This window comes from Eulemur rufifrons, chromosome 30, assembly GCF_041146395.1.
Source record: "Eulemur rufifrons isolate Redbay chromosome 30, OSU_ERuf_1, whole genome shotgun sequence".
NCBI lineage: Eukaryota > Metazoa > Chordata > Mammalia > Primates > Lemuridae > Eulemur > Eulemur rufifrons.
Window position 1 is genome coordinate 118652046 of NC_091012.1, and position 12195 is coordinate 118664240.

At 35.4% G+C, this 12195-nt stretch overlaps 1 protein-coding gene across 4 annotated transcripts in view; it reads right to left on the bottom strand.

Annotated features, from left to right (window-relative positions):
- The window catches only part of GK (glycerol kinase), a 70570-nt gene that overhangs the window by 24155 nt on the left and 34220 nt on the right, over positions 1–12195 (bottom strand). For all 4 annotated transcript variants that reach the window (XM_069464112.1, XM_069464115.1, XM_069464114.1 and 1 more), the window contains 5 exons: positions 10625–10762; positions 8635–8744; positions 8110–8176; positions 5261–5296; positions 4806–4873 (listed from right to left, as the gene is read on the bottom strand). In XM_069464112.1, the coding sequence (XP_069320213.1) occupies positions 4806–4873; positions 5261–5296; positions 8110–8176; positions 8635–8744; positions 10625–10762 (419 nt within the window). The remainder of the gene's footprint in view (positions 1–4805; positions 4874–5260; positions 5297–8109; positions 8177–8634; positions 8745–10624; positions 10763–12195) is intronic.

Here is a 12195-nt window from a genome sequence, read left to right on the forward strand (position 1 = left end):
TTTCTGATAAACATTTTTCCAGGCACCATTATTCTGAGTAAGGATTAGCGCAAGATATTCTATCTTTTCTCATTCAAACGTATTCTTGGCCGGCTTGATGAACAGGTGACATATTCAGGGAGTATGGGACCAATGAATATCTAAGTTTGTAAAGCCATCTGTCAAATAACACTAGGTACAGGTTACAGACTAAAACATATAAATAAATCACTACACCTTTTTACTGCCACAAGCTAAGAAAGCTATATCTTTCAAGTTAACCTTTTAATAAATATTCATAAAAATGGAAGTTTTGTGTTTTTTTTTTTTTTTTTTTTTTTTTTGAGACAGAGTCTCACTCTGTTGCCCCGGCTAGAGTGAGTGCCGTGGCGTCAGCCTAGCTCACAGCAACCTCAAACTCCTGGGCTCAAGCGATCCTCCTGTCTCAGCCTCCCGAGTAGCTGGGACTACAGGCATGCACCACCATGCCCGGCTAATTTTTTCTATATATATTTTTAGCTGTCCATATAATTTCTTTCTATTTTTTTTAGTAGAGATGGGGTCTCGCTCTTGCTCAGGCTGGTCTCGAACTCCTGAGCTCAAACGATCCGCCCACCTCGGCCTCCCAGAGTGCTAGGATTACAGGCGTGAGCCACCGCGCCCGGCCAAAAATGGAAGTTAATTATCTGTTTCATGATTTTTTAAATGAGAAATCTGTACCCATTTAGTATCTATATAAACATTCATATACTGAATGGTTATGTACAAGTCCTAAAGCACAAAATTAATGGGAAGGCTCATTGCACTTAATAAAAGTGAAATCTTAAGCTAGTATACTTAATAAGCAATTAATGAGTATTATCAATGTATGGAGAGAATTCTTTGCTATATTTACTCCATAGCTTTCAAAATAGAACACAAGCAATTATTTTCCTCTAAATCTTATTGTTCTTTCTTGCCAGTCATCAAGCATATATGGAAGCTATCAGCATGTACGTAGTCTACCCAGTCTTCCTTAACACTGCACTGTGTTCAAATATCCCAGAGAGATGTCTGACTTTTCTGACCTCTACAAAGATAAAGGTTGCTCGCTGTCCTTCATGACTATCAGATCAAGGCTGAGCAGCCTAGAGGGGTGTGTCAAAGATGACACACAAGGGCAGGGCAAGTGGCCCTAGGGGAAACTGTGTCAGGTCTAAAACTTTCTTTATTACACAGTCAGTGTCTCTGGGGAGATGAGGCAGCTAATTTAGGTGCTCTTTCAGATAAATGAAATTTAATGTTTAAATCATCCATGTTCATTCTTGAAAAATAGGAAAATATGGCTAAAGTAAAAGAAAAATTAAAATCATCCATAATTTGTTTCCCTACTCCGAATGCTTTCCATTGAATTCTGAGCTAAGTGTAATTTTCTCCCTGCTGAGATTAACTAAATTCTCAATCCCAATCTCTCTAACGTTTTAGGATCTTTTCTGCCCATCACTTATCTCCCACTTACTTTAAAACTTTCATCTGCTCCCTGCTCAGACTCCAAAGAAATATTCTGATCTTACCATAATTTAAAAACAAACTTCCCAAACCATTGTATGATTCTGTTAATCTCACAAATTATCTACTTCTCTCACCATTCCTGGAGGGTTACATTTTTGCAAAGTCTTGCTGTCTTTATTTTCTACCTACCCACATCTCTTTTGACCATTTGCAACCTGGCTTCCATCTTGAGCATTATACTAAAATTTCATTCTTAAAGGTCACCAAATGAAGACCTAATTTCTATGTACAATGGTCCGTTCTTGGTTCTCAGCCTCCATGACTTCTTTGTAGTATTTTGCCCTGATGGCCATGCCTCCCTCTTAAATATTTCTACCTGGATTTCCATACTAATGAATAACTGCATTGTGTTTTTCTGAATTCTCCATCTCAGTGTCTCCTTCTTCTAAATATTTCCTCTACCGGTATACTTTTTCTTGGTAATGTATACTGTTGCTTCAAAATCACCTCTGTTGAGGGGGAATCCAAAATCTCTACTTTATACTGAACTTATTCTGCATTTCCATGTGTGCAATAAATAGCCTGCCAGTACCACAAAGATGTTACAAACAGAAATTGTTATACTCAGACCCACTCCTTACTTTGGCTAAGCTTAACTAGGGCACTGTGTCCAGGTATGTAGACTACATACATACTTCCTCTCCCTTGCCCCTCTGCAGTGCCATGTATATCCACCCACAGCCTCCCTCTCTGTCCCCATCATTCTGAGTCCATGTCCTCATTACTGGGACCTTATAATGGCTTCTTCTGTGGCCTCTTTGCCTCTTGTCTTTCCTCCTTTTGACCCAGGACTGCCATATTATTAACTGACAACTCCAGTCATCTCTGAACACCAGCTCATAAACCTTCAGAAATTTTCTACTGCCTATCAAGAAAAAAATTCCTCAGCCTGATATGTAGGGCTTCACAACATGACCCTAGCCTTATTTGCTACCACTTCCCTACGTTAATGTTCTCTACATTCTCTATACAAACCCCTCAATTTCCCTATTTGTATCTTTGTTCAAAGTTTCCTTTACCCTCCAATATTGCTCATTCTTCAAAGCACCACTACTAACATAATCTTTTGCGATTTTTCTTCCCTCCCTTTGAAACCCAACTGTATTACTACAAAGTTTCTTAAGGCATGTAAGTTCTGATTTATATATGATTAATTATATATTGTATTCTTTCCCCTTAGGGAGAGAAATATGAGATCGAAGATCTTATAATTTGCTATTTCCCTCCTCCAAACTACAGTAGCAGCAGAGGCACTCAAGCAAGCACTCTCTAACTTAAATCCATCATTTAATGACTTGGCTGATAATGTTAAGGGGGAGGGGAGTAGAGAGAGGAGAAAAAGCAGGCTATATTATTGGGTATCTACCATGTGCTATATACAGTTGTCTCTCAGTATCTGCAGTGAATTGGTGCTAGGCATTCTCCCTCCCCACAAATACCAAAATCTAGGATAGTCAAGTCCCTTATATAAAATAGTACAGCATTTGCATGTAACCTAACACACCCTCCCATATATTTTAAATCATTTCTAGATTACATAATACCTAAAACACAACATAAATGCTACATAAATTGTTATACAGTATTTTTATGTGTATTACTTTTTATTATTGTATTGTTATTTTATTGTTTTTTTTCCTCCAAATATTTTTGATCCACAGTTGGTTGAATCTGTGGGTGTGGAACCTGTGGACAAGTACTAGGTACTTGACGTATAGAGACAGTATCTGATTTACTAGCATTGGTATTCCTGGCAGAGGAGGAAAGAAGGAGAAAAATAACCTAGTTTTCTACTTATTTCTCTTGACTCCTGATTCATCTGCCTGAAACTCAGATTCAAAGAATGTTTCCACACTCGTGCTGACTCACGTGCTCCTGGATGATAACCTCAGATTACCATTGATCTGCAAAGAATTTTTATATCCCCGTCCCCCAAAAAACTCTCACACATACAAATGTCACACTCTTGCATGAGAACTGCTGACGCTGCTACACTACAAGAAAGTTTAATCTAGAAATGTTAGACATCCCATTATTTATAGAGAAGAACTTAACCACCAAAGATAAAATTGATGAGAGAATTAGGAAATCCTGAAGAAAAGAACAATTAAATGTAGAGTCTCTTGCCAGTTCTATGGAGATCTTTCCCACCTGGGGGCCGGTGGGGAGCAGTAAAATACACAGCTTAAGAGCCCACTCCGGCTGAGGAATGAGATGGATCTCGATGCAACTATTACATCTCCCACTTATTAGCTGTGTGCCGTTGCATAAAGTAGTTACCTTCTCTGATTCTCAGTTTCCTGATCTATAAAATGGCAATAATAAGATCTGCATGTGTATGAAATGATATGTTTAAAGCACATGGAACATTAGATGTAACACAATAGCCATTGACTGAGCTTGTGTTGTAATTATTGGTATTATTAATATTTTAGCTTTTGAGGCACATTTGTTTCTGCTCATCAATACATGTAAATGGCAGGTAGTTTTGTTTTTTTTTTTTTTTTAATGTTTAAAAGAATACCTTCAAATAAGTGTAGTTAATGGTGTAACAGAAAGAAAGAGGGCCAGACTCAGAAGGCATGGGCTTGAGATCTGGCTCTGCCTTTAAGTCAAGGCTATGACCTTAGGCAAGTACTTAACCTCTTTGACATCCATTTTCTCATCCTAAAGTGTGAGTCACCTTCTTATTATTCTTAGATATGGGGCTTGTTCCAGACTCTATATCTATGAGTAGTAAGAAGATGAGATTAGGAGAAAAATACACCAAATCTCTACTTCTATCATTCTTTCTGCTTCTTGTCAAAGGAGAACCTTCGGTTAATGAGGAGAAAGCATAATGCCAGGGAAATAGCCTTGAAAATCCCACAAAAAATATGACTTTATAGTTAGTGAGAAAGACTTGGGCAGGATCAATATGCTGAAAATTATAGTTTATATTAAGGCTCTTCTTAACCTCTTCCCAGCCCTCCCCTCACCCCATCAATCTCCCCCCAAAAGGCAAGAATACTTTGAACCAAAATTTAGTTTCTGGGATGAAAAAGGTACTGAATTAAGGTCTTTATAAGCCTTATTGGTATGTTTACATCTGGAATAATATATTTTATTTGAAGAAGATGAAAAATAAATGGTAAAAAACTTACATATCCATATTGGAGCTATTAAGCTATTGATTTTCAAGCCTGGATAAACTTCTAAAGCTTTTCCTCAGTCAAAGCACCAAACAAGAAACAAACAAAACGGCATTGGTCTTTAAGTCTGGTTCTTAAACTCACGTGTTTTTGGCTTGTCCATCCTGGAAACACATTTGTCCCACCAATGCGGCAGACTGGTCTCCCAAACACTGAAAGTGTAAATGACAATAAGGAATACTAAGACAATATTATTAATTTCCTTTTTATAAGAGCTATAGGATTTACCTTTCCTTTTTTATTTATCAAGGAATGAATTATCTATGTTTCTTGCATTTCCTCCATTTGGCTATTTTTTTCCCCATTCGTTAATACCCCTATGAGATAATAGGTATAGGAAGGGAGAGTTAGAATGAATTTATTCAAACGATTCTCAGTGGCCCATACTAAGTCACATAAGAACAAGAATTGGCCAATTGTGCTACTCTTACATGTTTACCCTAGTTTATAAAAGGGCAGACTGATAAACTAAGATAGAGGAGAAAAACCATAACATGGAAGGGGGTAGGGATGGGGAGACGTTTGGTGATGAAACTTACCCCAGATATTGGCACACCTTCCAAGGCCCCAGCTTTCTAATAAGATTTTAAAAAAGGATAATGAGTAATCACAAACTTTTGGTTCTACTAATGTAACTGCAACAGGAATGAACATAAATAACAACATACTAGAGGATGTGGGGAGACAAGACAAAGCAAGTGTTTCAACTACATGAGTGATACAGAGACAGATACTAGAAGTATTCCTAGAACAACAAGAAGGGACATGGTATTGGAGAATGAACACTAAACGTTGGACTGGGAGTCAGGAAACATGGGTTATACTCCTGGTTAGTTAGTGTTAAGCCATGAACAGGCCACTGAAACCTCTCTTACACTTCAATTTATTTATCTACAAAATGGGGACTGGGCTACATAGTCACCAAAATCCGTTAGTGCTTTGCTATTATTGTCATTGTTCAGAAATGACTAACATATCCTTTAAATAGCCATCCAACCAGCATGGAACATATTTATCTTGGAAGGCTGTATTTTAGCAACTTTTCTTTCTACTCAAGCTGCTCTTGACATAAATAAGAAACACAAGAGTGTTCAGGTATTACACAGTATTTGCTTACAGCAAACATCATTCTTCAAATTTAGAAAAGCAACCTATGTCATGAATAGTGATTTTTATTTTGATTATTTGGCCAGTATTCTAGGAAGAAAAGTGAGATTTAAGTGGCAAACTGTAGGTATTAGAAACCAACTTTAAAAAAAAAAAACATACACTAACTCAAAGCAATTTTTACTGATATTAAGGAATTAGGAAAATTAATAAATATGATCCCTGAAGTAGGGGTAATGTACCAGGAAGACCACCAACTAAAGCTTTGGATTGACTCCTTGGTCTGTAGTCTTAGAGCAAGTCTCCCTTGCTCTGGGAGGTTTAGCACCCTACCTGTTAAAGTGAGGGTAAAAATAGACTCTACCTCACATGGCTATGATGATAAGGAAATAATAGCATATATGTAGAAACTCTTTACAAAATAGAAAATGCCCTCTACATAGCTGGTATTATTTTATTTCTTTCATGCTTTCTGGTTAATTCAAAACCTGCCATTTTTATTTACTGTATATAGTCTTTGAAAGCATGAACCTGGATACAAAGTAACGTATAAATTTCACAAAAGGCTTAAAGAGAATCAATAGGAAACCTTGAGGCTATATATCTTGATATATTTAAATACTAAAAGAAGTCTTTGCTTATAATTTCGAAATGAACAAACTATCAGCAGGATCTACCCTGTGTGTTCAGGCACATAAAGCGCTCCTTTTTCTTTATGGGGAGGGACGTCTGAAGGATTCCTGGGACATCCTCTGATGAAGCATGCAGAAAAAGTGACAGTGCGTTTCCAACTAACTGCTCTTAAAAGTTGGTCAAAATATCATTTAAGATAGGTGTTTACAACATCTAAAAACTATATCTAATTTCCCTATTATGCTAAAGCCCAAAGTACATCGCAACTGTACTTTGTAATAGGAGCTTCAGAATCTCTCATTCCAGGAAACTACCTTAGTCTTTTATTTTAGAAACATCACTCTCAGTCTTATAGAAAACTTATAAAACAAATAAGATTAAGCTTTTTTTAAAAAAAAATTAAAATCTGACTAGAACTTAAAATAAGTTGGAAGATCATGGAAATTCTAGATACATCTGTTTAGTAAATGGACTTTTGTTTGTCTAAAAATAAACGGAAATGCACTGTATCTTTTCCAAATGAATAGGTACATAATTGGTGGTCAACCTACTCACCAAGCTATGAGAGATTTTCTATAGTCAGCAAGGGAAGAAAGAGGGACAGAAGCATAATAGTTTAAATGCAAGAGAAAACTAGGCCAGTTAAATGTTTTTTTTCCCAACCATCCTCTGAAACTATTTCTCAAAAATAGTTTCTTTTTCCCTGACCCAAGTCAGTCTATTGAGAGCTATGAAATTTTTTTCCCTTCTTTTTCTGTCTTTCTTTTTTTACTATCTGTACCATCTTCCAGTCTGAGACAGCTATGAAATTATCGAAGCACTTTTATCATAGATAAGCAGTGACTATACCTCCTTTAAGAAATTCCGTGTTGCCTTAAAAAGCTTTATTACAAGAGAGACAGTTAAAAATTCTTGCTTAAGCTTTATCCAGAGAATTTAGGGGTCAACTCCAAAGTTTTATCATAAATTCCAGATTTTTGTGCTCAACCACCAGTTCAAATCCTCCTAGAGGTTTACATTACTGATATAACCACAGCCTCTCAATGATGCACTCTCAGTGTGCAATGTTGCATGCTTTTTGATGAAACTACTTTTTTTCTGGGTTTCAATGAAAGCAACAGTAAAAATGTCCATAGAGAAACCAGTTTAATTAGCAATCCCAAATCAGAAACAGACTGTTTGCTTTCAGTTTTTTTGTAAATTTTGCTCAGGTGGACAAAAGAATACAACATAATCTGGCTGTTAAAACAGATTCAACAGGGAAAAAAAAAAGGGGCCATTAAAATGTGAATAGTCTGTCCTCTAAATTAAAAGCAGACATCACAATTACTAAACAGTTATTTGGACTGAAAGACTAAACTGACTCAAACATTCCCATGCCATCGTCTGGCCTTAGATTATCCCATTAATACTTTAATTACTTAAAGAAATGTAATGAAAGTGTATAAGTGTAAAATCAATTGGTAAGAAGGACTTTAAGGTTTTTAAGTTAAAAAATTATTTTAAAAATACTAAATTCTTATCTTACATGCTACCAACATTCACAGAAAAAGTCTCAAATCACAAACTATAAAACATAACACCATTGACTTTTGAATTTTGAAGAGTAAAGGTTTTTTAAAGTGAAAAAACTTTTTTTTTTTTTTACCATGAGGCCATAGATCTCAGAAGAACTACGGACATTTGGAAGAATTTGCATTGGAATTCCAAAAAATCTGAAAGACAATAAGATTGGGTATTTAACACTCACTGTTTTAATTAAACATCTAGAAACATTTATATGTATTTAAATGCAAAAAATATAATTAACAATCAGAAAATAAATGTATTTGAGTATAGAGTCAGTAACAAATACATAAGCCAACAGAATAACTGTATGCTTGGACATTTAACATTCTAACTGTATGCAACCAAATCAATAAAATTAAAAAGCACATAGAACCCAAAGTACTTTTTTAAAGAAAATTAATCTTCCATGAAGAATTAACTTGGCCTGCTTATTATATATGCAATAATAGTCTCTCTTAACAAAACACACAACATAGACTTGCAATTGTAGTTGAAATATCAACAGTTAAATTTTGATGGTCTGGTGACATCTGGAAACAGTAGGATTTAGGTTATAAATAGATAACGTATTGGGAAACTATACTTAGAGTAAAACACAACTCACTCGCAGAGCTCTTTATCCCATTCCAAAGAATGAATGTTGAAAAGCATCGTTCTACTTGCATTTGTTACATCTGTACAGTGGACACCTCCATTGACTCCTCCTGTCAAACTCTAGATAGAATTTTAGAAAAAGGTTAAATTTGTACTTATTTGCAATTTAATTTACATATTGTGAAGGGCCCTAATCAGCAGCAGACCACATAAAGTAAAAGAATGGATCATTCAGGTTATCTAGTTTTCAGCAGTGCCCAATAGAAATAAAATATGAGCCACATATGTAATTTTAAATTTTCTAGTAGCTACATTGAAAGAGTACAAAGAAACAGGTGAAATTAACTTTAATACTGTATATTTTATTTAATCCAATATATGCAAACATTTCAATATGTAATCAATGTAAAAAATATTTCTGAGACATTTTATCTTCTTTTATTTGTATAATATTAAATCTTTGAATTATGGTGTATATTTCAAGCTTACAGATTTCAATTTGGACTGACCGCATTTCAAGGACTCGATAGCCACATATGGCTACTGACTACCTTGTCAGAGCAATTCTAGCTACCTAAACAAAAAATCAGTTTTGTTTTCATCTCTTATCTTTGGAAAACTCAGAGTCTTATTAAATTGGGCAAGATGAAATAAATTGAAATGTCTGCCTCTTAAGGATCGTAGAGAACCCTGTGTTGTTGCTATCTCTTTCATTTTTAAATAACAATTCTATTAAGCTATGTCTGCACTCACCCAAGCATATATCCCAAAATCAGAGTTTTAAAAGCTCTTTCTCAGGTGTACCCTCATACATGAACTGGAAGCACAGCTGCCTTCCTTTATGTGGAAGCAATTTAGAGGTAAGAAAGGAACAAAAGTGGATAAACAGTATCCCCTGGGGTACAGCCAAAATGTGTGTGTTCCCTTGAGTCTCCTGAAGCTCACAATTCCCAAATCCTGCCTTTCTCTGGTTCAAGGCAATTGTCAGAGCTACTCATTCAACTGTGACTGACACAGGTGAAAAAAGCTGGCCATGAGCACAAAACACAACCTGCCCTGGCCGAGCACAGGGAGGGGTGGAGAAGGAGCTTCTTCCTTGGTATCAGTTCTGAAAGATCTGCTCTGTGGATCCAGCAAAGTGAGAACAGGGATAATATTCTCTTAAATGTTGAAAAAGATCATCACATACTTACTGAAGCATTTACAAATGAAATTATATGTCTGGGGTTTGCTTTAAAATTATCTGTGGGGAGAAAAGTTTGTGAGTATAGTTGACACAAGATTGGCCATAGGTTGATGGCAGCTGTAGCTGGCTCACTGTTGCAGAGGTTCATTATAGTATTCCCTCTCCTTTTGGAACACTGGAAAATGGCCATAATAAAAATAACAAAGAATGAGTGAGAGTGAGGGGGGGAGAGAGAGAGAGAGAGAGAGACAGATCTCACCACCACCACCACCACCACCACCGGACATGTACTTTCAAGATATACCTTAGGAATGTTTGAAATGTTAGTTTCTACTCAGTCATGTTCAGCTTAGGCAAAAAGATTCTATAACAAAAATTTCCACTATGATTTAGTTTCATATAATGGCTTGATTATATAGGATACAGCTGTGTAATGTTGAAAGAGAATGATAAAAGTAGCGTAGGTGTTTTGTCATGTGAAATAGTTATTTCTTCTGAGAAATGGTTAGTGGGAAAGGAGTGTGATGGGCAAGAGAGAAAGGCTACCTAACTTACTTATCCTAACAATAATAGAGATGAGATATAGCTTTGGTAATTATCCTCCATTTTCCCTGAAATAAGGCAAGAAGAAATAAAAAGGAAGTAGGCAAAAATGCCTCTCAAATAGAAGCTGAAATGTTCTGTTGCTTTTTCAGTGGTTTTTCTTAATGCTGCTAACTAAAAAGTTTGAACTGTTAATAGAAAACATTAGACAAGGCAGTACAAAAACATTTCTAAAAAAAATTCTCCATATCTACATTATATTTAAACATACCCAAATAAGCCATGAATCAATGGTCCCAAAAAGAGCTCTATTTTCTTTAACAGCCTTTTGAACTTTTTTCACGTTGTCAAGGATCCAACGAAGTTTCACTGCACTGAAGTAAGTGCTAAGTGGAAGGCCTGTCTTGGACTAAAACAGTTATGGAGTTCAGTCAGCAAATTAAATTTATAACAGTTTAAAACAAAACCACAAAACCAAAGAATTCAACAAATCACAAAATATTTAATGGCCCTAAAGGCAATCCCATAGTATTATGAATGAAAATACTTTTCCTGTCTCATGGCACAGGAAAGTGTGTTCATGAACAAAGATCACGCCAATATGTTTGCAGTTCAAAGAGCATCCACGTAGCAAGGTAAAGAGAAAATTAAATGACATAATGGACTGTAATTAGATAGTGACAACACAGATGTTAACTTTTCTGGTAAATTAGTATTGTATGTCAAACATAAGCCAAAGCTCTGCTGTTTATTTTGTATTCCATGAAAGTGATATTTAAACTATTGAAAATCAGAGAGTATATCAAATCACAAACTAATGACCATAACCACAAAATTTTGTTTTCAAACATATAAGACTTAATAACAATAATATATCTTTTGTATATACATATGCATGTTCAAATAAGTAATGTAAAATTAGTGGAGGCTAAAGTAGAGCTCAAAGACATGCCAAATTAAAGCAACACAAAGTTGCTCTATGTAAGAAAGCATTTGTCTAAATTCAGCAAATACACTGAACAGAGGGAATGTGGACCTAATAATTAAAGGGTAAAAATAAAACACATACAAGCTTACCAATATTCCTTGAGAATGGGTCAGATCTAGCTCTTATTTGTGTTAATAAATTAAATATTAAATTTATTTCTAAAGGATGATTAAAGTGGTTAAGAAAGTACATACAGAAAAGTAATGCAACTCTTTCCCCTCCCTGACCTATTTTCATTTATTGCCTGACTACAGAAAATGATACCTTTTTCTCCTTCTTATCTCATATGAGTATGTTTTATAAGAAAACTCAAACCAAAAGATTTAATACTTTAATGTAACCTGTATGTTAAGAGTCTTAACTCAAGGTTTTATAGCTTTCCTAGACAAATAAAAAGGATCAATGCTCAAAAATAATGGAAGGAAATGATTTATGAAAATATATTTATTTGATTTGATAGACCAAGGATCATTTCACAGGATAACCAGAAAATATCCTAAAAAGCCAATAATGAGGTAGTACATAATATCTTATGTCATGATATAGGTAGAAAGTGTAAAAGTTGCCTGAAATGGCATCAGAGAGAAAAACATGTATCTCTTGAAGCAGAGTGCAGGTAGAGGTGGGGTGAGGGTTAGGCAGGGTAACAAAGACAACAGAATAGAAAATGGCTTATTTGGAACAAGCCTGAAGTTATTGGGGTGGGGCAGGGGGCATGGAAAGGTTTGTTAGATTGTTGCAATTAACAGGATTTAAATACTAGTTTCAGAACCAAGGACCAAGAGAAAATGCCATAAGAGTCCCACTGACAAATTAAAAGGAGATAAATAAATAAAAAAAAAACAAACAGAAAA